The sequence below is a fragment of the Lissotriton vulgaris genome, chromosome 1_1 (assembly GCF_964263255.1).
Source record: "Lissotriton vulgaris chromosome 1_1, aLisVul1.2, whole genome shotgun sequence".
Taxonomy (NCBI): Eukaryota; Metazoa; Chordata; class Amphibia; order Caudata; family Salamandridae; genus Lissotriton; species Lissotriton vulgaris.
In genome coordinates this window covers 1,432,028,865-1,432,056,172 of record NC_141685.1, presented here as the reverse complement: position 1 = coordinate 1,432,056,172, position 27,308 = coordinate 1,432,028,865, and the positions used below count along the sequence as shown (strand labels likewise).

The 27,308-nt window shown below is 46.8% G+C and overlaps 1 protein-coding gene across 4 annotated transcripts in view; it reads left to right on the top strand.

The window, feature by feature from the left end:
- The window catches only part of CELSR1 (cadherin EGF LAG seven-pass G-type receptor 1), a 520,725-nt gene that overhangs the window by 296,302 nt on the left and 197,115 nt on the right, over positions 1-27,308 (top strand). For all 4 annotated transcript variants that reach the window (XM_086967271.1, XM_086967267.1, XM_086967274.1 and 1 more), the window contains exon 5: positions 2,178-2,266. In XM_086967271.1, coding sequence (XP_086823397.1) covers positions 2,178-2,266 — 89 coding nt within the window. The remainder of the gene's footprint in view (positions 1-2,177; positions 2,267-27,308) is intronic.

Sequence of the window (27,308 nt, the reverse complement as noted above, 5' to 3'; positions counted from 1 at the left end):
ATCACACCCAGTTAGTTATTTTAGGCGACTTCAACTCAACAATATTTTCACTCCCATGTTGAGTTCCACAAGTACCGTCGCTAAGACCAACTGTTTAACATTTACATCACTGACTTAGCAGGAGTAATTAAATAATTTGGGATGGGTCTCGCGTCGGATGCGGATGACACTCAATTGGTGCTCGCTGTGCATAAAAACGGAGACGCGGTTTCGGCCAGCTTTCATGATGGTATGCTGGCCATTAGTACCTGGATGACAAATCACGGTCTTAAACTAAACTCTGCCAAGACCGAAGTAATGGTCTTAGGAAATCTCTCCCCAGGATGGTCTCCACCCTGGTGGCCAGACACTCTGGGATTACCCCCAATCACAGTCGAAAAAGCCAGGCACTTGGGTGTCATTTTTGACAGTAGACTATCTTTTTTACATCATGCTAATGCAGTGGCCTCTTCGTCCTTTTCTGTTTTAAGGATGATAAAGAAATTGTTACCTTTAGTCCCAGATAGTACCGGGAAAAAAGTTAATTGGTGCATTGGTAATGTCTAAGGTTGACTAGTGCAATGGCCTTCTAATTAATGCCCATGAAAGGGTTCTGGGTAGGCTACAGTTGGTTCAGAACGAGCCACTAGGATTCTGTCAGGTACCCCCAAGTTTAAGTCCATCTCTAAGGTGGTGTGACAACTGCATTGGCTGCCCATAAGCAGCAGAAAGAAATTTAAAGCTTGCTGTATTGCCTACAAAGTAATTCACAATGCTGGACTGGAATACTTAAAGAAAGCCTTTTTGGCTTACACACCCATTAGATCTCTTCGCTCAGCAGACACTAAACTGATAGTCATCCCTGGAACCAAGAAAGCCAATTGGGGTGACAGTAGCTTCATAGTTTTCACAGTCAAACTGTGGAATTCTCTTCCTGTGCAGATTAAGGCTAGTCCCACGCTGCTATCATTTCGAAAACAAATAAAAACTTGGCTCTTCAAGCAATATGCTTTCTGACCAGATTTTACATACCCTTTCAGCATATGTAGCGCCGAGACACCTACAGGTGTCTGTGGTGCACTATACAAGTTGCTAAAATAAATAAATAAAATAAATAGATGGCACCTTCCTACATTTGGTGCAGGGATGACTATGCTGCTACGAGAGGGACAGTACTGAAAAATTGTTTGTTTACACAGCTAGAAAAGTTTACCACAGGAGGTCCTGAACTACATTTCATTAGTTAACTTGGTTTCCATGCATATTATATTTTGTGAGCATATTAAATGAATAAGTGGGAATAGGGGGGAATACGCTGTTTATAAATTGGTGTACAATAAACATTTGCTATCACAGAAACAGATTTTTTTGGGCAAATGCAACACTTGCACAAGTGACAAACCAATACCTGACAGTCTATAGGCATACAACACATCCACCGCGTAGTGTGACATAGTGGACATTAATGGTGAATGATTTCCTTTAACCTGTTATTGACCTCATCAGCTACTAAAAGCTGTTTCCTGTGTATGGAAATTTCCTCCAGTGAATGATACCCAGCTGCAGCGTCTGAGATTTGCTCTGGGCAAAGTTGAGTTCACCATGTGTCTCATGATGTTTTTAGCCCCACTTCTCAATGTTGAGGCAGGACTACCTGTAGTAATCATGTAGATGAGATGGACTGTGGACAGCAGGGCCGGACTGGGAACCAAAACCGGCCCTGGCAAAGTGCTCGGCCAGCCACCCCGAAACGGCACCCCACCTGTGCGGCGCACCGGGGGATTGCCCGGTGCCCGCTACGCCCAGTCCGGCCCTGGTGGACAGACGGGCAGTCATCAATGATTTGAAGACCTTGCTAACAGCCCTTTCTGGGCGACAGAAAACATCAATAAGGCAGGTGACCCCAACCAGTAAGAGATGCTGGAATGTAAAAGGTCGCTTTTTGGGTTTGCAAAAGAGTTATCAGGCAAGAGGGCCCCCAATTAAACTCATTTAAAAATCATTTTTTATAGTTCCCTTTTGTCCTGTTGCCAAAAGAAATTCAGATGGGTGGTATTACTCTATGGTGGGTGGCATTGGGTGCTTTCAAAAAAGGAAGCAATCACAAATCTGCCTTTGATTGCGTTTGAACATTGACTTTAGAACTCCCTGTGTTTGTTTCAGTACTGAGATTTAAAAATCTTTCTTTTGTGTTGCAGGAGAGACGAGCACGACCGTTTCCCCGTATGTTTTAGGCGGTGTGAGCGATGGTCAGTGGCACTCTGTCCAGGTGGACTACTACAACAAGGTAAGATCCTGGACCTTGCTGCCATGCTTCACTGTGTAGCGGGTGGAGAAGGATGACTTATGATCTGCGGTGTCATGCTTTGTATATATGAATCTCTCTAATAATTTGACAGCATTTGAGAGGATACGTGCCCTCAGACAACCATCTCAATTCAGTTATTGACTAGTACATGATGAAAAACCTCCCTTTAATAAAATGTGGCTGTTTTTGTTTGGGAATTTATTGAACCCACTTTCTACATTTTCATTTTCTCTTTAATTTAAGCCCACTGTTTGTAGCTTTCACCTTTGCCTTGATGTGTGTCTTTTAGCACTCTGCATCTACTCACTTTATCACACTCGGACCCTGGAAAAGTACTGCATGTGAAATGTGAAACATTTTTCTTTGATTTCCACTCCGATAATATGTCATATTTTTTTTACAAATGAGGCATTTCATTACTGGAATGTATCAAATCTGATATCTGTTTATGGGTGCCTTTGATTTTGTTTGAGTCATCCCATGTTGGTCTTTTATGCCACTCTCGGTTTTCATTTCTCTCGCTTCTATGAAGTACAATGCTTCGTGCAATGCGAAGGATCGGCAGTTTCATAAAGACAAAAAGTTTTCATTTTGATGGGGACATCTAAAATACTTTGTCTGGCCAGACATAACTAGGACGTGTGCTTGGAAAAGTTAAACCAGTATTGGAACTCAAATTATTCCAAAACCACATGATAACGTTGTAGTTGTCTTATGTAACGGTGTCCTGTAGTCCTCAAATGATTCCCGGCAACAAATAGGCTAGCATGTACATTTATAGTAGAGAAGAATTCAAATAACATTGTAAGATTTTCAGGTTTATTTTGGAATGCGGTATCATTATATGGTAGACATTCAAATTATGAATCCCACAAATAGATGCTACTAACTTACAAACAAAGTTCTCTTGTTCTATGAGTCTACTAAATGTGTTTCCCTTTAAACAACTAAGTAAGTTGTCAACTTTAGACTAATAGTCAAAAAGTGGGATGATCAAAAAAGTGGAAAGATGGCGAAGGAATATTTGAATCTTCAAGGCACCCTTTTGATTACACATTAAGAGGAAGAGTTTGCTTATATAAAGGTGTCTTTGAAAATATATTCTTGAAGGTCGGTGATTTACCAAGGTATGTCACGGATATGAGCACTCTATCACTGAAACAAAATCTACAGTACCAAATGTCTTTGAAACCCAATAGCTCCAATAAAGACATTTAAAACATACATATAGCTGTGTTTGTACTGCGATTACTAATATTATTAAACTCATAAGCAGTCTCGATTCAAATTTAAAAGATTCCTTCAAATACATTCAATGCTTAGTTCATATTCTGTGGTGGAAAAGAAAAGAATTCTTAGGAAAACCTAAATTTTGTTCTGTTCAATCTTCTTGGAATGGGCATTATGCAGGGCATTTAAATTTGTGTGTTCTTTTGGCTCATTTTGTTTAGCATGAAATATGCATTTGTAAATAATTACCACGCATTTGTATGATAGTTTATTGCACAAGCAGCAAAGCACATTCCAACACCGTCGCCTCTACCTATAACGTGTATGCCCACACACAGGCAGTGCCAAACACAGACTTGTTCTGTTCCAAGAGTTGAAGAAACAAACAGACTCGGTGCCTGGATAATATGGTAATTTTGACAGCTCTCTACAACTCTGGCAGACGGTGGCTGGGACCTGGAGGTATACATTTCCATCAAGCTTGGAAAACTGACAGGGCTGTTTAAGCTCTTACCTCATACTCATCCAAAGACTGCTTTAATTTGTGACTCAGAGGAGTGTACGCTAGTAGACACCTACCACAAACAAAACAGACGGAATGTACATTTAACTGACAGGTTGTGCCAAATAGTTCCAAACCATAACATCTTGAACACTTACTTTGTGTATAGTAACCATGAATTTAGTTTTCACCTACAAAATGTTTATTTTCTACCTATTAAGAGACGTGAATAGCTGTAGGGGATAGGTTTTTATGTAGTATCGAGCGTTCTTGAAGCAAACAGAGTATCTGTTTGTTTTTTAAATTAGAAATGGTACAGTGCAATGAGGTGTGCATGTACACTACAAAGAAACAGTACTGTTGAAACCTAAATATGGCATGTTATGCCTTTTTGGAAAGGTTGAGTCCTACCCGCAGTCAGGTATACGCATGAGTCAGTGAGATTGAGAGCCCGTACAACAAAGATTGTCCAAGTGTTGCATAAAGAACCATGCTCTCACCAAGTGTGTCCCAGGCCAGAGTGCATTGTTTGTGTAAGGTATATAATATGAAAACAAACTGAGGGCTGAGAAGCAGACGTGTGTCTTAGAGACACATGTTTGGGGTGCATCACAAACACGAAGTTTTAGGCATAGAGTAATGTGGTGTGTGTGGAGTCTGGGTGAGACTGGATTACAAAACCGTGAGTAAGTAGAAGAGGAACAGTTGGGGGCACGGAATTCAAAAAGTACGTCCGTTACTTTTATCATTATATGTAGGTATAACTTGAGGTATATGGCCATAGAGTGACCTTCCAAGATTACCCAGATTTTTGCCTCCTTGCTAGAACTCTGATTAAAATCCATGTCTCTGGATTTCAGGGTGAGCAGTCAAGCCACTAAACACACATTTACGAATATAAAGTATTGTGAGTCCAATATTGTAGTATTAAAGCTGTTGTTCTAGGAAGGAGGGTTGTCGTCGTGTGGCTTATATTGAATGTAATGTAATTTTTTTAACTGATCTCGGAATCTGAGGGGTTACTTATTCGACCCTTAAATGAGGGTGTTTTTAACGCCCCATGGGGGTTAGTCTGGCAGAAGAAACATTAAGCTATACCCAGAATTAAGTATTCCAAATGGCAACGTGTCTTTCAATTAAAGAGGATTTTAATAAGGCCCATAAATCATATTAAAATAATATATTTAAAATATGTGCTAGTGACTGTGAAGTGCAATGCATGCTTAAGAACCTTTGAATGTACCCTAGGTCAAGGTGAGGTGCTAAGGGACAAAGGATATTATCAGAAGCACGGGACCCATCTGTGCCTTTACTACATATTTTGTATACAGAGATAGGGGAGTTGTGTACATTTCACTCAGCGCGTGGAACAGTTTTCCATCTTGATTGCCCCACAGAGATGCCATCAGTCACTATACACAGAAGGTGCAAAGCTCATATGAATCCATGGACGGTCGGTAAGTGGCCCGGCCTTCGATTTTAACGTCAATAAAAGTTCTAGGCATACATTGCTGGGGCTAGCCAGAATGATGCTCTAAAGGTGAGTTTGAGGTGTTTCGTGACTGAAGAGAAGGCTCCGGTTTCAGGCGCACACTACAAGCCTGTCAGCCGTACATTATCGCCGTATCGGCTTACCCTTTTTAATGTTTTCTGCACCCGAGTGTGGCTTGCTGTCTCTTTAGGAACGTTAAGTACTTTTCTTGCTATGACATTTTTAAAAGCTTTATGGCTCCCCCAAGGACCAACAGACTGTTGGGCCCAGCTCCACATTTGGATAAAAGCGGGACCTGGACGCTTGTGTGGTAGGCAAGCATCTGGTAGAGGTTGAGGGGCTGATAAGGGGGAGCCGACGGTAGCCATTTTGTATCATCGCTCTGATAACTGGAGCCTCAGATTATCCAGCATGACGTGTTCTACAATTAGGGAAAGAAGATCTTTTACGAGGTGGAAGACAAAATTCCTACATTTTGCCCCCCAAAACTATCCTTAAATAATAGTTAATTTTAAGTCCTTCGCAGATTTCCAATTACACGCATGGCTCCGCGTCTCCCTTTCATAATCCTCCAATAGGTTATTTGGTTTTTATTTTATTTTTTTATAATTTTTGTTGTTTTTTACAGTAAGTAGTACTGCTTGCTGGAATCCGAAATTGACATATTGTACAAAATACACAGCTGTGCCGATCACCTATACAACTCCAGTCCAAGTTAGCACTGTTCATAAAGGTTATGAGGTTTTAATTGAATCGTGATTTGCTTCGAGACGTGCTATCGATTGTAACCAATAATATTTTTGATGTGTGAGCCTGTTTTTTCTTCCTTTCTCACTTCATACAGCGCCAAGAAGACCTACGGCATGTGTGCTTTGTACAGTAATTTAATACTACATGCTTATTGTTCAGTTTCACTGAAACTTGCTGTAGTGCATGACTTCGTTATTAAACCTTCACCCATGCGTTTCATGGGCTTTCGTTTCGTTTGCCTTTACCAGCATTGTTAACAGCTCTTTAATTCACTCAGTCTCTAAATGTTTATATTGCCCAGTCACCATTGTCACTTGAAAAATGATTCCGTTTTCATCCAGTATGTCCTGAAATCATATTACCATCTGTTGAGCAATCTAATACCCCTACTCAGCACTACCGGGTCTTCATGGCACCTTCCTATGGCCTTCCTTACTCCTTGTTAGAAGACCTGTAGCTTTAACAATGCTAGAACACTCACCCCATACAGCTGAAGGTAAAATAGAATCCTTTGATAACATTCGGCATAGGCTAATTGAGATTTATGATACTGAGGATGTGCTTTCAAAATAAATAAGTTCCTACTTGTAGCTTTTGGAACATAGTGCCCTTTCAGGGTTCCTCTCTCTATCTCACTATGCACCCTCTTTGCTGTCTACCCATACCCCCTCCTGTTCTAATAATGTCTAATGAGGGCTATGTAGATCATTGTGCCTCATCAGGGTGTGAAGCGGTATATAAACGTAAATACAAACCGCATCATGCATAAGGATGTGTAGTTCACTGTGATACTGGGTTATGCCATGTTCTGTATAAAAATGCTTCACGTCAGCACTGCGCCATTATGATCCCTCACACTTTGAATGGAGTTCCTGATGGCAGCCCGGTGGGTTGGTCTCAATCCATTATGAACTCAACTTGTGGCATATTACAAAGACAAGCGTTCACCTTGGAGCCTCTTTTGCTTTCCTATATACTATAATCTAATGCTATGAGAACTGAGTTTCATATCGTAGGCTTTCCTTTAATATACAAGCGCACCTCTAATATTTTCAGGCGAATTGTTTCTGTTGTGAGGTAAGACGTCAGTTCCCTAAATGCATTGGTTGAAGTATTTCATTCCACAGGCTTGGCAGTACATCTCTTTCTGATATGGCCCTCCGTATGTCGCCCATGTTTATCCATTTGAAACTTAAACATTGCAACACATCATTCAATCCTGGAATGAATCCATTGCTTACAACACAACAACGGTGTTTTCAGCTTTCTTTTAATCAGCCTTGACTCTGAGCATCTACTGCAGTGTCATCTTTACCGGTCTACAGTAAAAACAACTGCTTTGAAAAGTGAGAATCCGATTTTACAGCTTTTATTGTGTCTAGCGTTGCAGTGTATTGACTCTGCGTTCAAGGACAGATTAGACATGTCAGTGCAGCAATAACATAGTTTCTGAAACAGGCTCAACCACAGTGGGCCTGATTCACAAAGGTAAAGTTAAATTTTTGTGTTAGTATGATTTTTTGCAATTCATAAAGCAGTTTTATAAGTAATATCTTTACAACTGCCTATCTTTATGTGCGGCAGGGCCGGCTTTAGCGGTGGTGGTGCCTGATGTGACAATTTTGGTGCATCCACAATATGACCTCCTATTCGGATTCCCTCCGTAAAAGTGCAGCTCATCTCTTCATAACCCCTCTCTCAAATACATTTCATTTGTTTACAAGCGCTGGTAAAGGCTGGTTTTACTAATCCAGTTAGCTATCCACAGAAAATACAGATCTGTTCTTCGCCGCAGGCATATTAACTCCCTACACTACTTCATGGTGAGTTAAAACTGCCACTAGATAAAACTCCAATCTCTCTCAGTAGCATATTAAATCATACATTATTGCTGCACTCAGCCCCCACCCCGAGGTCAGTGCCCCCCCCTTCCTTGTCAGTGCGGTCGCCGCACTAGAGCCGGCCCTGAGGTGCAGAGTCTCCGCTGAGAGTGCAGGGACTCTGCAGTCCTAAAGATAGTACTCCTAACATTTCTTTGTGAATTGCAAATAATCGTAAACTTACACTAAAGTGTGGTTTTACCTTCCTAAATCAGGCCCTGTGTGTTTAGAGGGTTCTGTCTTTGCTGTAAGGAATCATGCTATCGGGGCCGGACTGGAAACCCAAACCAGCCCTGGCAAGTCAGCAGGACCCCAGTGGGGGTTACTTGGGGGTGCTATTGAGAAGCACTGCTGCCGCTTTTATTACAGGGGGCGATATTGCAGCACTGCTGCATAATTGACCCCCAGTAACAAACCGGGCCCCCCCACTCGAAAACCAGCCTTATCGGCCCTGCATACTATGTAGCATATTCACTCATGTAGATTCACCAACCTGCCAATGGGTAGGAAAAGAGAAGTAGCCTGCCCTTTGAGCCTCCTATGACATTGCATAGTTTACCCGTTATTCCACTTTAAGCCCATTACAGACCCTTTTTGCCTACTGAGGGAGAAGGGAAATGTAAGGATTGGAAATCACAGAAATTAAACTGGGCGAACAGAGCCCACTTTACTTACACAACCCCTGAAACCAGAGGTCTCAATGGAAGTGTCATTGGTGCGAGAATGTCATGCCCCGCCCCCTTAACTGAAAAATGTCTCGGGCAATCCATGTCTGAAGGTGACCTTGTGGACAGGAAGGAACGTAGGGAAGCAGGTAGCTGTCGGGGCTTCATTTCAATAAAATAGCTGCTGGGCCTTTTGGTAGTGGGTAATAGTCCTACAGTCAAACAGTCCGCAACGCAGAATGTGCTGTCACACAATGCAAAAGGCTTCAAGGAAGGCAACAGGTCTTTAGCCCCAAGGGCACGGAACAGGGACAGAAGGCAACACAGAATGTTCACCGAATATCAGGGAACCATTAATGTCACTATCCCCATCCGAATACCAGGCAGCCATAACTGCCAAGAATACAGAATCGGAGTCACACCCTGACTCTATTGCTCCTCGAAACACTCCCAAGAAAACATGCGACCAGAACAGCAACACGCCAGGAACCAGCCCACTGGAATAATAGGTTCCATATCAGGATCTTGAACGTTCTAGCTTTACTCACAATTGACCTGTTTTAGGCCACACTTTACTCCGCACCTACCAAGAAACAAACTACACAGAATACACTCACTAAATCCCTCTGTAAACTAACCCCTGGCCCCCCGTGAAATCCCACAGCCATGCAAAAACTCTTTGGAGGCAGCCCACTTGCTTTGAGATCATGACAAAGGCAGGTGTATTCCTTGGAAATACCATTAATAAAAATATCTTCATATAACCACATAACATAAAATCACTGTGCAAGCCATGTTCTCTTTTTTGGAGGATACTAGATAATTGTTTGTGTTTTGCTGTAGTGGATGTTCTCTGCGTGGTCCATCTCTCCTTTCAATGTTCTGTTCTTTCCTTATGGCGACCCCTGTTTTCCTTTTCTTTTCATAAGCATCCTACTCAGCATTTCTCACTTTGTTCTTTACCCTATTCCAGAATGGTTCTTCTTAGCTCCAAGCACTTCTTTTCCAGAGGCATTTTCCAGGTTCCTAGTTTCTCTTCTCCAATCTCAACTTCTTTAATGTGTTTCATTCCACCTCTCCTTCTTCGCACTCATCCTTTCTCTCTGTTACTTTCACTTTTTTTTCTCTGTTGCTGCTTTCCGCTTTCTCTCAAATTCTTCACTGACTGGAACTACGCTTTGACGGTTTACCTATTGATAGCCCCTTTTCTTTACTTCCCCCTTCATGAGGGCCACTCGAATTAAGCGATTTTGCTTCCACAGCGTTTACGCATACTAATGTACTTGCACATAATCCATCATCTGCTACATAATCCTCAGATTTTAACTAAATTATTGTTTCCAGTTTAAATAGATCAAAAGTTACTAAAAAATGCCGAGACACGTGGAAGGGACTTTCCAGAGGCCGACTGTACCACTTTCTGTTGCTTATTGCTGTACTTGAGTGTTAAACTCGTAATAATGTGGTGAAGCCTTTCCCCAGACAGGGTTTAATCTATGTAAAAATGAAAAAAGAATGAAGAAATACTATCTCTAAATCTCAGCACTGCGCAATTTGCCTTTTCTTGCTACATAATTAAGGCAGTTATGTGGCATAATTTGGTACTCTCCTGCTGCATAATTCCAATGTCCCTGCCTATCCTATTCCCAGCTCCACTTCTCCATTATCCTTCACTGCTCTGACCTCATGTGCCTTTCCCCGGTGTGCCCTGTACCCTTCTGCCTCTTTTGGTTCTAAAACCTCTTGTGTCTTAATTCTGGGCTCCCCTTTCCAGTCGCTCCTATCCATGTCTCTCCCCTTCATATTACATTAACCTTTTCTATTTGGGATGCAGTTGCGCACAATTTTCTCAGAAAGCCGCCAGTACGCAGGTCAGTGGCAGTCCTAATTTGGGATGTCCCTGTTGTACATTTTCACTCTTCTCAACATGGCTCCCTGTGTGAATAAAGCCTTTCTTTGTGTTCCCTCGTCCATGTCCCTTCTAGAATACTTGCGTGTATTCACGTACAATTACCTCATCAGAGGAGAACTATTCTGTTACTGAAAGGTAGGCACTTGCGGCTGCATGGGGCGTCCAATATTTCCGCACTTAGTTGTGGGGTACAACATTTATACTTAAAACAGATTACAAACCCTTAGTTAAGATCTTTTCTCCCAGAGGTGCGGGCAAAGGCTCAGCCAGGTCGGCAAGACTAGTGTCCAAATTACAAGAATCTCAATATGAGATTTCTCACATTCAGGGTTGGAAAAATCTTCAAGCTAATGGTCTTTCTAGGCTATCTATTACATGGGAGAATGTGGATGATTTATCCTTGTTGCAGCCAATGAGGAAGGAGCTGTTGCTTCCTATCAGGATGTGGTTGTTGTTGGTGAGGGAACCTTATCTTATAATTAATGGTGCAAAGCTATGGATGCTGATTATGTAGTTAAAGCAGTGATGGACCTGGTTAAGTTAGGTTCCAGACATGAGGGTTATGTTCAGGTTTTTGTGCGTCCTTTTCTTAACCACATGGCTGCTAGGCGTTTTCCCGTCCTGTGCTGAGATATGCAGGATGCCAGTGTTTCATGACGAGCTGGCCTTGTCATCAGCGCACGGCAGGTAAGCGCCATGACGAGCCCAGCTCGTCATTAGCTTCGAAGGGGTTAAGATCTTCGATGGATTGTCTATTTGTGGTTTGAATGTTCTCATGAGAGGTGATAGATGTATTCCTCCCACTGGTTTGAGGTCCAAACTTCTCAATTTGGCTCATGAGGGGCATTTGGGTCAAACGTTTACCCAACACTGATTAAAAACTGATTTCTGGTGGCCAGGTATGGACGAGGAGCAGGTTTCATCTTGAATTGAGAAATGTGCGGTCTGCAATGAGTGGGAGAAAAACCTTAAGGTTGGGTTCAAATCAGTCATGGGTCAGATTACAAATCCAGGTAAAGCTTAGCATAGCCTGTGTCTGGATTTCATAGGTCCCATGGACGAACTACCGCTTAGGCAACGCTTTGTCATTGTGGTCATCGATGTCTTTTCTAATTGGTTATGTGTGAATTTTGTTAAAGACATTACCACAGAGAGCACTATTGTCTTTTTGAAGAATTTATTTCAGGAGGAAGGGTTTCCTTCTGTGATAATTACGGATAACGGCACCCAGCTTGTCTCTCGTAACGTGCACTTTTTTTGCGGAGTATGGGGTGGTGCATCATTTCACTTCCTTATATAACCCACAGGGGAATGGTTTATGCGATAGAACTAACCGTGTTGTTAAGGGCATTATTCAGATGGCATGTGCTAGTGGAATGTTTGCACACAATATGGTACATGACATTTTTTGGGCTTATCGCACTTCGTTTCTTCCTCTGCTGTCGCTCCAACACAAAAAAGCCATCCTGCAGGCCCTTATAGGGTCGCGTTTGGATTATGCGAAGGCCCTCTATTTGGGCCTACCCAAATATCTTTTGACCCGCCTGCAGGTGGTGCAGAATTCGGCGGCTCGTGCCATCTTTGGGCTCCCGAAACAGGCCAGTGCCGCTGAGTTGTTTAAAGCATTGCACTGGTTGCCCATTCCCAAGAGAATCCTATTTAAAAGCCTGACCTTGGCTTTTAAAGCCCTGCACGGTGTAGGCCCCAAGTATATTGGGAAACGCCTATCTTTCTATCTGCCTAACAGGGCTTTGCGGTCAGCCTCCTTGGCCAAAGCGGTAGTGCCTGCCATCAAGCGTTCCAGAATAGGTGGCCGATCATTTCGCTATCTGGCTCCTCGGGGCTGGAATGAGCTACCTCTGTTTTTGAGAAAGGCAAACAGCCTTCTCGCTTTCAGGAAAGCACTGAAGACCTGGCTCTTTGGGTTTATCAACTGGGGGCTCTTTCTAGAAAAAGAATATCTATCCTCGTAGAGGAATCACGTACCCTTCGTAAAGGTAAGAAGTACGATACTGCATATCTATGCCTCATTTGCCGAAAGGTATAATCAACTAAAGCCCTGCTCTCGCCTAAACTATTTCAAATCCTACCATAGAGACTATCGCTTTTAAAATCACGCATTTATATGCTACTTCTGATAACTATAGTGCATCTCCTACTAATGTTTTTTTTGACTGGTAAGACTTGTGATACTTAAAGAGCACGGTCCTTACCTATGACTCAATTGACCACGTGTCCCCCTTTTCTTAATCTTACTCATTCTTTGTGTAGTTCCTGTTAAAACATATCAGTAGACACAGGCACTCTCATGACTCCCTCCATATGAATCCTTTCTCTGAACCCTTAGCGATAATGTAAGCTTAAATTTCACAAAAACAGTTTTTTTGTATATCCCAGAAAGATGTGCTGTTATACATATGTACAAGCTTTCCTGCAAATACTTGCTTGTCTCCTCGTTTCTTCTCTCTCCCTACAGAATTGAGGGGAACTATCCCAGTGTTCGCATTATAACACTGCTCATTACTACACAAGTAGTGTAAGTAATCTATGTTTGTTTGTCCTGACGAAAGCTCCATAGACCCGGCTGGGCACTAAGGAGCTGAAACATGTCGACGCTATTTACCAAGTAGTATAGTGAGATCCTATAACTTGTTCTCATACCTATACCCTCCATTTTTAAGGACACTCTTAACCTTTTCTATTAAAGTTCTTTCCCAGGTTAAGTTTTGTTTTTTAATCATTTTTTCCCCCTTTTCATTTCTGGACACTGCTGCCAGAATCTAAGGTTGCCTCTGGATGATGCAGGCATACAGCACGTTTATTGGACATCCGATGATAAATGCCACAACGCTAATGTGGGGCGGAGTACAGTAATATACCGCATTCGAACAACATTGCGTTTATGAGGATGTTCCAAGCTAACCTAAGGGTTTAGCAGTAACAAGTGTCCATTCCACCTTCTTTGATTACCGACCTGGCTCTTTGTTCAACAGTAGCTCTAGGTTTCCTCAGTTTTTAGTTGTTGTGTTGTTACTCTGCACTTAGCTCTCTTCGCCAAAGCGCCGGGATGCTCTTGTGAGTAGCCGTGCGCTATAGAAGAAAATAAATAACAAGCAAATAAACACAATCAGGCCGATAAAATCCCTTTTGAACTCATGCTGGTAGACTTCCTGGTACCAAACTCACTCCTTCTTGGATTAAAGAGTGGGTTGTCAAAGGGGGTCATTTAGGTTCTTCCCCTGTCATGGTTCCACAAAGCGTTCATATCGCCAAAGATGATTTGGTTAAAGTCAAGCTAAGAACATCATCTAGGGGTCTTTCTAAATTTAGAGGACCTTTTACAGTTAAGGATGTTTTTCCACACTGTTACGTTGACAAATGGTAAAAAATTGAATCTTCGATGGGTGACCTTGTATCAAAGTAACAAGGCCTCACATTCTCTTGACATTGCTGACTCTATTTTGGACAACTTAGAGTAGTTCTGGTTACATGCTGTCCGAAATGGAAGATGTTGTTCCTGATTCGTTGGTCAGCAAGAAAAGTAGGTGGTGGTGATGCCTGCGATTTAGGTTTTAATTCTCAAAACACACCCAGTGTGACCAGAAGGGTAATATGTCGCATACCTCCTGCTTATTTAAATGATTACTGTTGTTGAATATTTTCATGAATTTGTTTTTACAGTTTTTTTTGATTTGTCTAAAGGAGGAAGATATGTTGTACATTATCACTCTTCTCAACATGGCTCCCTGTGTGAATAAAGCCTTTCCTTGTGTTCTCTCTTCCCTGTCCCTTCTTCTGGCATGTTGCTTGATGGATTCTATTCTTGTCAGTTGCTTGTCTGATCAGTAACGGAGGTGTTCGCTTAGCTGCTGTCTTTAATCAGTCTTTGTATCTTACCCTAAGAAGCTTTCGTGCTGAATGATTTCTCTACGACAGTCTCCCTTTACTATTTATACCAACTTTCATTCAAACGGACCCTTTTCTTAAAAAAAATATTTTTATTAGGGAACCAAAGCAAGTTAATGAGTCTGAAAGGCAGTCTTTAATCAATTTGTAGTCCGCTAAATATTTAATAACCTTTAGAGAGGTCCTGTGCTAACACTAATTATGAAGTAAAAACATCTTTAAATCAGTCACAGATGCTGAATACCACTAAAATACTGTAATAGTGAATGGTGTTTTAAAACAAATATAAAAAAAATACTGTGAAAGAATTGCTAAACAGTGTGCAGCTAAAAATATCATACCCAGCAACATTGCAAATGTGTTAATAAAACCTTTAGATAATGTGAAATTAATTGAAAAAGAAACAAACGACTGATTTTTCCCTGATTAAATAATATAGGACTACTGTATCAAAGGGTCTTTAGACTCTGGAACGCAAACTTGCAAAACTTTCAATTTCAATGAACTAAATGACATGAGCTGTCGCAAATGGATTTGTAACTTGCAGTGTCAACACTGCAATTAGTTTAGATTTGAAAGGAAAATGGGTCGTGAAAGGGGATTATTTAACATTGCAAATTGGGAGATTATATGATTTTTAAAAAGTCCTTCAAATATAGTAAAAAGACCACAATTACTGATAATGCAAATTGAAACAGTCCTTTTTCTATGGCAAGACATTCCAACTAGGAATGGCTCATATTTCGCATATGCGTGTCTGATGGGAAACGGGCACTACAACGCGGCCGTATCCACGCAAACCTTAACCACGCATGCATTACAACGCGTGCGTGGTTACGACGAATAGCGTTTACCATGCATACCTTAGATACGTAGTAAAGGCATGTGTGTTAAAGGCTAAAATGAGAAAAAGGGGGCTAGGTGGGTCCCCCCCCCAAAAGCGTGCGGAAAAAAAGGGGCTTGGGGGGAGACCCATCAAAAAAACGCACCTGTTTCCGTCGCGAAGTGGAGGCGATCGGCGTCGTAAGAGGAAACGGAAAGACACTTCCGCTTCCTCTTTACGACATGCAACGTCACCTCGGAAGAAGAAAGGAGAGGAGACGACGTGGAGAACTAGGTGGAATTTAAGTTAAAAAAATATATATATATATCAATCAATCAGCAACTCTCCGAACCGCCTCCAGCCCAACCGAACTGGCGAAGAAGGAGAACAGACCATTGGAGTACGGCAAGATGTTCCTTTCTTTCTTTCTTTATTGGCAAGTATTTACAAGTGATGCGTTTTGGGTGCGAAAGCCCTTGATCATATATATATATATATATATAACTTTTTGGGGGCTGGGGTTGCACAGGGGAGGGGTATTTAATAAAAAAAATTAAGAACTTGAGAAGGAAGGGGGCAAGGGAGCAGTTACAGGAAATAGGCAAGGGGTCTGAGATAACCTTTACCAAGAGTATGCCATTACGATGCATGAATTTACAATGAAAATCGTTGTTAAGGTATGCGTGGTAAAGGAATTTTCGTGGTAAAGGTTATGCGTGGAAATAGCATTCATGTTGTAACGCATGCGTGGTAAAGGCATGCGTTGCCACGGAATGCGTTGTAACGTCTTACAACCGTGTCTGACACATGCAGTATAGAAGTTGGCATTCTTTAGCGAGGATGCAGAGCCCACACTCTAGCAAAAAAGGAAAGAATACTTTTTTATTTTTACTTTTAAGCAGGCCTGAGTAAAACTTTAGTTAAACCGGGGTAATCTTGCATAGTGCTGTATTACTCTTTTAGACCAAATACCCTACATTACACTATTAAGCCATGCCAGCTACCTATGCACAATTCAAGGCAAAAATTTAGTGCAAGCAGTGCTTCTGTTTTTGTACCAAGCGACGGTCTTATATTTACATAATCAGGCTGAATTTCACACAATTACACAAATGCAAATTACACTAATTTTGCACACTCCTACTTTAACGCTCCACCACCCTGCTACATCTAGCTCAGCTTGCTGGATAGTAAAATGAAAAAAAACCTACCTCACAGCCCTGCCCTCCTCTGCATGGATTTTGAAAATGGTGAGGGCCTGATGGAGAATTTTCTACGGAACCACAAACATTTTTAGATGGTAGAAGCAGAGGTTTGTCCAAACATACATAGGTGAAGCACTTTACATTAAAAGGGCTTCATTTGTCTTTGAAAGATTCCACAGTATGCATTTTTTATTTTAAGAACATACCTTTGCATTATTTCCCATTCATCATTATAATAATTCATCTTTTAGGCATTCTTTAATTCAACATGAAGTTTATAAAAGCTTAGGCAGTTCTATGAGAAATATTGCCCTATTGTATTGTTAGCTTCCTTAGGCCATAGTATGCCATTTGGCGGGAGTAAAGGCTTTTGATGACCGGACAGGTTTGAGTGATGGAAGACGCTCTTGAGCAGGTCTGTCCATCTCATGTGAATAGGAGACCACGGGTATCAATTATCCCTTTGGATCTACAGGTGCTGGGGTCGGGGTAATCCCTCTTTGCCGTTTAGGCTGATGCCCGTTTCCTGAACATGCCTCAGGGTTGGGCCGGTTCACCTGTGAACAACATGATACCCAGGCAGGCTTTGATGCTTTCCATCAAGGGCGCTGTGGCAATTTGTCGTCTTTGTGAGTAGGATCAGCTTTGGGATGTTGAACTTGCTCTCCATTGTAGACGCAGTTGTGTCAGCCGTGTACTGATGAACTGTGAGCGGTATTTGCTTTGTGTATGTTTCTAGGATTTTGTAGCGTGCCTGCTGTGAGGAACCTCCCCTCTCTGTATCTGCGTTCAATGTTGTTCGCGGAGTGTCATTTGCTTGACTTGTGAGTTGTGGATCCATCTTTTGTTCTTCACGTACACTTGCCCTTGCTCCAGAAGTCTTCGAAAATTCAACCAAACACAATCGTGCACGTATTTAGCATTGTGATGAGGAAGTACATTTTCAAATGTAGAATCCAGGTGAAATCGATTTAAATGCACATGTAGCAAAATCAGGCTTTTGAACGTATTCATTGCCGTGTACCCTCAATTCTTTTTCGAACAGCAAACCTGCGCATGAACTGTTCATACTTATTTTGCCTCTACTAAACATGAGCAGTTAGCAAGTTGTATGCGTGTTTTCTTTGTCTTTTACTTGCCGGTGGCTGTTGGTTGAAACATGGGAGCAAGTTGGGGGAATTTTTTTTTTTGCTGTACTCCGCAAACCTTCCTTCAATAGCAACAGCTGTAAGCACCTTCCCACCGCAAGTGGGCAATATGATTTTCTTTTCTTTAAGATATGCAGATGATCTCATTTTATTTGACCGTGCCCCAGTTGGAAAACAACGCAAGCGAGCTGTTTTTGGGGAGCGTATCAATGGCCTACAACAAGAGATTTCAGTGGCTTAAGCTTAGTGATGTCACAAAGGAGCTACTGTTAGTAACTAAGGAAACCCAAATAAGTTTGGTCAGCAATGTGGGTTCGTTCCTAAATGCTCATTGGCTCTGCAATTATATGATGTAATAAAGCCATTGCTGCAAGGCAACTCTGGTAACCATGGCAATCTTCAAATGCATCAACAGCGCGTGTCACAAAGGTGAACTGGTATACTGTATGATTATTGGCTCTGCCAATGTATGACTTAACAGAAGCACTGCTACAGAGCACTCCAGATAGCCACAGCAACGGACAAGAAAGGCAGCAGCGCGAGCAGAAGGACACAAAGGTGGGGCAGATAAAGGAGAAACAAAAGGACACTTGCCAGCACTAATACAGCGGGTGAGAAACTAAGTGATGGAGATGTAGAGCACAGCTTGACAGGTATTGAGGGGTTCGGGCAGTCTAACAGATTTTTCTGTGGGAGGGGGGAGGGGGTGGACAAACATTGGTGAACAAATTCAGCCATATGTGGTCAGAGGAGCCAATCACATACTTGGGGTGCCAACTTAGAAGGGTCAAACATGGATTCACCCAGCAGATCCAGGATGGAGGATTTAAGAGTGGCAGGTATAGGCGTCGAAGCGGGGACATCCAGAGAATCGTGGGGGAAAACACTGGCACAATATCATCATGGTATGAGAGTGAGGCACATGAGGAGAAGTCATCCTTCAATACATTAGTCACATCCTTTTCAACCTCCACGATATGGCCATTACATCTGTGACTATTGCATCCTGTTCTTCTGGAGGGGGCACAAGTGGATGATGCCCTGCGTAACCTGGTGAAAGGCATTATGCAGGTGTTTTTGTTTATAGACAGCTTTGAGCAGATTCCCAGAGGCTCCTGATGGTGCTTTGGGATTAGAGATGTCAAAGAAAAAACACCAAAGTGATGCCACTATACCCAGTGCTCTATCTAAGGTAGGCGATAAGTGGTCACTTGAGGCATTAATCCGCTTCTGCAGCTGGCACTGCAAGACTGGGTGTGGGGGAATGAGAGCAGTCCCCATCTGTGACATCATTGCCTTTATTATGTCACCTCCAGTTCCTGCTGCCAGGCCAAATGTTCAAAGGGTGTGCATATTATTACACACCTTTTATTGCCCTTAATAAAATCCTAGATGTCCTCTTCAATGACACAGGGAAAATCTCATTCACATTGATAAAAGTGGATTTGTTTAGCGGCCCCTCCTCCACCCGAAACCTGTAGCATATCATCGGGACGCCAGAGGAGAATGTAAGGTCCTGTACTTATTTGAAAGTACAGATTGAAGCAAATTTAACATGGCCAACTCACATGAATATGCAAGTTGCTACGGTCAAGTCAGGTCGGTAAAGAGATTGCCTGAGACTTTATTGGGGGAACAGATTTTAAATGCTGTAAAGGCGATTTATGAAGGAAAGGTACTGCTGATACTTCTATTAGGAGATACATTTGCATATTTTGGTTTGCTAAAGAATGTTAATGTTGTTGAAGGGCATTTTTGGAAGCTGCTGATTCACATGAGCTCTTTGTGTAGGCAACGAGATCTGATGTAATCTGTATGGAAATGTATCAGGTTTGGCACTCAATTGTATTTGCTGATGAAGGTTCATACTACATAAGTTGTAAAATGTCTGCTGCTTTAGGTTCAAATTAAAAGGTTATCACACAGTCGCGATGAACCCGTTCTTCTTTAGTATTAGAAAGGAGGGTGTTTTAATATAGACCTCGAAATCCCTATTGAAGTCACAAATATGAACAAGGATGAAACATGTATGCCTTAATTTCGATGGCAACCATGAATGAAAAATAGTAATAGTCTTAAATTCCTTGCAGACAGGATCTCCCCCTTAGATCTGCAACATTAGACTAAGGTCATAATGGATGATGGTGTTTGCATGTGTTTTTTAATGAATTTGAAGACTGGTGGGCTACCTATCACTTCTAGTCTATCGGCGAACAGAGGTATAGATTGGAGTGTTGGGTAACGCCACAGGATGTAATGTACTAATTGTGTGTCTCTCATTGAAATGATTCCAATAGCAAAATATTTATTTTGCCATCACGGTTAGACCTCCTTGTAGGAGTGTTAGACGGGGACCTGGAGGGTCGGCCGAGGACACGGGGAGAGGCCTCCGGGGAGGGCCGTCTCCAGCGATCGTACAGACAAGTAACTTCCCTCCCACAGATGGACACCACACAAGGATAAGGTTAACTCTCTTTATATGCTGTTCCTGAAGTAAAGTATCACGGTACAGTGAGATCGGGACACGAGGGTCCTCTCAATTCTAGTCTCTGGAAGGGAAAGGGGTAGCGGGACAGTCTTAGTACCGGTCCGGTACGGGTGGTAGGGTGGATAGCTCACAATCCTCGAGCTCGAAGTTCCGGGAGGTTGGGCCGCAGCAGCACCAGCGGCTCGGATGGTAGTTCACACAAGGAAGGGCCGCGGCAGCGCCAGCAGGTCCCTTGGAGGCCGTAGATTACAGTGGGCCGCGGCAGCGCCAGCAGGTCCCGACGAGGATGTAGGTTGCAGTGGGCCGCGGCAGCGCCAGCAGGTCCCGACGAGGATGTAGGTTTGCAGTGGGCCGCGGCAGCGCCAGCAGGTCCCGACGAGGATGTAGGTTGCAGTGGGCCGCGGCAGCGCCAGCAGGTCCCGTCGAGGATGTAGGTTGCAGAGGGCCGCGGCAGCGCCAGCAGGCAGGACGATAGTTCACAAGGCAGGGCTGCGGCAGCGCCAGCAGTCCGTCAAGGATGAGTTCTTCAAGGTGTCTCTCGACTCCAGGATACAACTGCCTTCCTGCTCTGGAGCTGCCCCAGTTATAGGTCTGGCCTCCTTTGATGTCCGGACCCTCGCTCTTGGAGGTCGGGAGGTCCGGGATGAGGGAGTCCAGACACCCAGCAGGGGGGTGGAGCCAGCGCCCGGGGAGGCTGGGGGCGATCGCCACCTGGCGGGGGAGAGCCATCGACACTCCTCTCCCCCATTGACCTGCCAAGTGGTCCGTTCACCTCCTGGGTGGATGGTGGTGCCGGGATGTCGGGGCCAGGCCCAGGGTTGGGGTCGAGCTGAGGCCACGCGGCCTCGTGGTGCAGTGTCCAAGATGGCGGCTGGGCCGGGCAATGGTGCTGACGGTGGCCCGGGCCAGTGATACAGAGATGTCTGGGAGCAGGCGTCCCGCAGGGGACGGGTTGCGGGTTGCTTCTGTGGGTCGTCGGGGTTGTTCTTCTGGTGGCACCGGGAGAGCCGGTGTCCGGGCTCTGTCATGCGGGGAGGGAGCGAGCCCTTCACGAGGCCTGTCCAACATGCGTCCCCCCCCAGCTGAAGGCGGGGAGAGTCACCCATCCTCTTGGGGACTCTCCTCGTCGAGGCGGAAAAAGCGTGACAGGCCGTCCGCGTTGGCGTGGTCCTGGCCTGGACGATGCTCCACAGTGAAGTCCATCCGCTGCAGGGAGATGGACCATCGCAACAGTTTGGGATTCTCCCCCCGCATCTGCATCAACCATTGCAGGGGTCGATGATCTGTTTGTACCCGGAAGTGGGTACCGAAGAGGTAGGGCCGGAGCTTCTTGAGGGCCCACACTACTGCAAAGGCCTCCCATTCGATGGTGCTCCAGCGCTGCTCTCGGGCCAGCAGGCGTCGGCTGATGAAGGCCACTGGCTGGTCGACTCCCTCGGGGTTTAGTTGGGAGAGGACTGCCCCAATGCCATGGTCGGAGGCGTCTGTCTGGAAGATGAACTCACGGCTGTAGTCGGGGGCCTGGAGCACAGGGGCGGTGCACATGGCGGCCTTCAGCTTCTCGAAGGCCGCTTGACAGTCTGGGGTCCAGTTGACTGTTTTGGGGTGTTTCTTGGATGTGAGTTCCGTGAGGGGCCCCACAATGCTGCCATAGTCCTTCACAAACCGCCGGTAGTATCCGGTGAGCCCCAAGAAGGCTCGGACCTCGGTTTGGGTGACGGGTGGCTGCCAGGACTGGATGGCAGCGATCTTGAGCTAGAGAGGGGCCACCAGACAGCTCCCCACTTGGTGCCCGAGGTAGGTCACTGACCCCTGGCCAATTTGGCACTTGCTGGCCTTGATGGTGAAGCCGGCCTGTTGGAGGGCGTGCAGGACCTCTCGGAGGTGGTGAAGGTGGTCTGTCCAGTGGCGGCTGTACACAGCGATATCGTCCAGGTAGGCGGCGCTGAATTCTTCGAGGCCTGCCAATACCTGGTTCACCAGTCGTTGGAAAGTGGCGGGAGCGTTTTTCATGCCGAAGGGCCGAAGGGCATCACTTTGAAATGGTAGTGACCATCCGGGGTAGAGAAGGCGGATTGTTCTTGGGCTCTGGGGGTGAGGCCGATCTGCCAGTAGCCCGCTGTCAGATCAAAGATGCTCAGGTAGCGGGCAGCCCCCATGCGGTCAACCAGTTCATCTGCTCGGGGAATGGGGTGAGCGTCGGTTCGGGTGACAGCGTCGACGCAGAATCGGAGCTCGGGGGTGGTGCCCGGGGCAGCAGCTTTGGGGACCAGTACGACTGGGCTGGCCCAGGGGCTGTCGGATGGTTCGATGACTCAGAGTGTGAGCATTTTGGAGACTTCGTCTTGGATGCAGGCGCGCACCCGATCTGGCACCCGGTACGCCCGGTGTCTGATAGGGGGACTGTCCCCATTGTCCACGTCGTGAAGGCACCAGGGGGTGACCCCGGGGGTGAGGAAGAACAGGTTTGCAAATTGCAGCAGGAGAGCCTGACAGTCTTGGCGCTGCTCCGGGGTCAGGGCATCGGAGAGTCGGACCCCGTCCACCGAGCCATCTTTCTCACGGGTCCTCAGTAGGTCAGGGAGGGGCTCGGAATCTTCCTCTGTCCCACTATCTGTGGCCATCAGTAGAATGAGCTCCGAGCGTACGAAGTGTGGTTTGAGTCTGTTGGCGTGAAGGACCCGGAGGGGGTTCCGGGGGGACTCCATGTTGATTAGATAGGTGACAGGGCCCTTGCGCTCAACCACCTTGAAGGGTCCTGTCCATTTGTCCTGCAAGGCACAAGGCTCGATGGGAGACATCACCCATACCTGTTGACCAGGCTCGAACTCGATGGAGGAGGCATGTTGATCGTACCATTTCTTCATGTCCTCCTAACTGGCCTCGAGATTGGCTTTAGCGAGTTCCCTGAATCGCCGGTTCTGGTTGCGGAGGGTCAGGAGGTGCTTGTACACGTCCGGAGGGGTCTTCTGGGGGGCCATTTCCCACTCTTCTTTAACCAGGCTGAGGGGCCCCCGGACAGGGTGTCCGTACAGGAGCTCGAAGGGGCTGAAACCGAGGGATTTCTGGGGGACTTCTCGGTAGGCGAAGAGGAGGCACGGGAGCAGCACGTCCCACTGGCGACGTAGGGGTTCCTCCAGGCCCATGATCATCCCCTTGAGAGTGCGGTTAAACCGCTCGACCAGTCCGTTTCCTTGCGGGTGATATGGGGTCGTGAATCGGTAGGTAACCCCGCACTGCTGCCAGAGAGATTTCATATATTTGGAGATAAAGTTCGTGCCTCTGTCGCTGACGACTTCCCGGGGGAATCCTACTCGAGAGAAGATCCCCATTAGGGCTCGGCCTACCACAGGCGCTGTTACAGTTCGAAGAGGAATGGCCTCGGGATAGCGGGTGGCGTGGTCCACCAGGACCAGGATGAATCGATGCCCTTGTGCTGTTCGGGGGTCCAGGGGCCCCACAATGTCTATTCCCACCCGTTCGAACGGGGTGGTGACGACGGGAAATGGTTGCAAGGGTGCTTTTATTTTTCGTCCGCTCTTCCCGCTGGCCTGGCAGGTGGGGCAGGCCCGGCAGTGGTTGGAGACGTCATTTCGCATTTTGGGCCAGTAAAAGTGGGTTACCAGGCGGTTATACGTTTTGTCTTGCCCCAAGTGCCCAGCAAGGGGGACATCGTGTGCCAAGTTCAAAAGGAAGTCTCTGAAGCGGAGGGGCACCACCAGCACCCGACTGGCCCCCAACTCTTCAATTCTTTGCTCGCTATATAGTAGGTCATTGTCCCAATAGATCAATTGGGACCTGCGGTGTCTCCCGCGCTCTGGGCGAGTGCTTGCTGTCGGAGTCCCTCGAGGGAGGGACAGGTCTTCTGCTCCTGGCGGAATTGTTCCTGGGTGGGTCCCCCTTCCTGACGCCACTGGGCCAGTTCTGGAAGATCTTGGAGCTGAGTGGGCCCCTCTTGGGGTTGCTCTGGGGGATCAGTACTGAGGGTGTCTTCCTCTGGGGTGATCGGGGGAGGAGGTGCTGGCCATTCGGGTTCTTCGGGTCTGGGGATGGCGCGGGCGGCCATGGACCGGGTTGTTACGCACGCCCAGTCCGGGAGGCCCAACATCCCCAGGTGCTCTCTTCTCTCAACGGCTGCCCACGGGGAACTCTCAAGGTCGTTTCCCAGGAGGCAGTCCACTGGGGCATCATCGCGGACAGTCACTTTTAGCATACCGGACACTCCTCCCCATTCGAAGGGGACGCAGGCCATCCGACACAGGCTCTCTGAATTGTCGGCTGTTCGGACGGGGCAAAGAATGTTTGGCAGGATTTGTTCCGGGGTCACCAGGTGACATCGGACTGCCGTCACACTGGCCCCGGTGTCGCGCAGGGCTTCGGCCTTGCGCCCATTTATGTTCACCCACTGGCTGTATTTTCTGGTGTTGGCGGGTAGGGGAGCCCGCGGGATCATGTCTCTTTCCCCTAGGCAAGCCAGGATCATGGCGGCAGGTTCCCACTCGGGCTGTTCCTGCTCGTACTCTTCGTACTCTTCGGAGGTTTGCTCCTCTCCTAGGGCGGCGGCCGCGACCTGGCGGGGCACGGGAGTCTGGTTCTTCGGGCAGCTCGGGTTGCTGGCATAGTGGCCGATTAGCTGGCACCGGTGGCAAGTAACGTTAGCTCGGAACCCTGGGCGCATCGGGGGGTTTCCCCGACCGGCCGGGGGCGGGGTGTTGCTGGCGGGGGTTGCCGGGACGGCCTCTCTGCCCCGGCCCTGGCCTCCTCCTCCTCCTCGGGGGCGATGGGGACCTTGGTTGGTTCTGTTTTGTTCACTTGGCCCACTCCGGGCCACTCGAGTGCTTTCCCATCGGTCATTTTCAGCGGCGAGCTGCCGAGGTTCAGTCAATTTACTGTCGAGGAGGTGCTGCCTAAGCTCAACGAAACAATTGTTGGAAAGGTGCTCCCACACAATAAGGTTAAAGAGTTGCTCGTAGGTGGTTATGTGGCTGCCCTTGATCCACCCCTCGAAGGCTCGGCTGAAATAGTTCACATACTCCACTCAAGTTGTACCCGGGATCCGTTTGCAGTCGCGGAACCTCTGGCGGTACATCTCGGGCGTGAGTCCGTATCGAGTGAGGAGGGCGGCCTTCATGTGGTCATAGGAAGTCATCTGATGGTCCGGGAGCTGTAGCAGGGCATCGCGGCCTTCATTGACGAACCTTCCCCATAGCCCGGCTCCCCAGTCACTTCGATCAATCCGGTGGGAGGTCATGGCGATCTCGTAGGCCTTGAACCACTGCTGTATGTCGTCGTTCCGATAATATTCTCTGACGACATCCTTGGGGATGTGGACCTTTGGTTCGGTAGTGCCCGGGGTGTGCGGGCGCTCGGTCACCCCTAGATCTTTGTTCTGTTTCCGCATTTCTATTTCTGCTAGCTTGCGCTCGTGTTCGTATGCCAGTTTTTTCTCTTCGAGTTCTCTCTGCCTTTGTTTCTCTTCCCGCTCCTCTTGGAGCCGTAAGTGTTCTAAGTTTATCTTTTGTTCCGCCAGTTTCAGCTCTCCGTCCAACCGGAGCCGTGCCAACTCTAATTCATGTAGTCTGCTTTTCTCTGGTTCTTGCATCTCTTCCAGAGAGAGCCCCGCTCTCCTTTCTTCCGTCGGAGTGGTGTTTGTTTCTGGTGTCTCGCTGTTTTGGTTCCGGGGTACAGCCGTACCCGTTTCTGCCCACGATTCTAGGGCGTGTTTGAAGTCGTCTTTCGTGCTTAGCCCGGTGGTAGCAATGCCTAGTTCCATGCAAAATTGCTTTAGCTCTCGATGATTGTACTCTTCTAGTTTCTCCATCTGGAATTTCTCCGCGGATCCGCTCTCTTTTGTTGTCATTGTGGTTGAGTCGTGGGGTGAGTTACTCTCTGTACGATTACGCGTTGGTTCTGATCGCGCCGCTGGCCACCAATGTTAGACGGGGACCTGGAGGGTCGGCCGAGGACACGGGGAGAGGCCTCCGGGGAGGGCCGTCTCCAGCGATCGTACAGACAAGTAACTTCCCCCCCACAGATGAACACCACACAAGGATAAGGTTAACTCTCTTTATATGCTGTTCCTGAAGTAAAGTATCACGGTACAGTGAGATCGGGACACGAGGGTCCTCTCAATTCTAGTCTCTGGAAGGGAAAGGGGTAGCGGGACAGTCTTAGTACCGGTCCGGTACGGGTGGTAGGGTGGATAGCTCACAATCCTCGAGCTCGAAGTTCCGGGAGGTTGGGCCGCAGCAGCACCAGCGGCTCGGATGGTAGTTCACACAAGGAAGGGCCGCGGCAGCGCCAGCAGGTCCCTTGGAGGCCGTAGATTACAGTGGGCCGTGGCAGCGCCAGCAGGGCCCGACGAGGATGTAGGTTGCAGTGGGCCGCGGCAGCACCAGCAGGTCCCGACGAGGATGTAGGTTTGCAGTGGGCCGCGGCAGCGCCAGCAGGTCCCGACGAGGATGTAGGTTGCAGTGGGCCGCGGCAGCGCCAGCAGGTCCCTACGAGGATGTAGGTTGCAGAGGGCCGCAGCAGCGCCAGCAGGCAGGACGATAGTTCACAAGGCAGGGCTGCGGCAGCGCCAGCAGTCCGTCAAGGATGAGTTCTTCAAGGTGTCTCTCGACTCCAGGATACAACTGCCTTCCTGCTCTGGAGCTGCCCCAGTTATAGGTCTGGCCTCCTTTGATGTCCGGACCCTCGCTCTTGGAGGTCGGGAGGTCCGGGATGAGGGAGTCCAGACACCCAGCAGGGGGGTGGAGCCAGCGCCCGGGGAGGCTGGGGGCGATCGGCACCTGGCGGGGGAGAGCCATCGACACTCCTCTCCCCCATTGACCTGCCAAGTGGTCCGTTCACCTCCTGGGTGGATGGTGGTGCCGGGATGTCGGGGCCTGGCCAGGCCCAGGGTTGGGGTCGAGCTGAGGCCACGCGGCCTCTTGGTGCAGTGTCCAAGATGGCGGCTGGGCCGGGCAATGGTGCTGACGGTGGCCCGGGCCAGTGATACAGAGATGTCCGGGAGCAGGC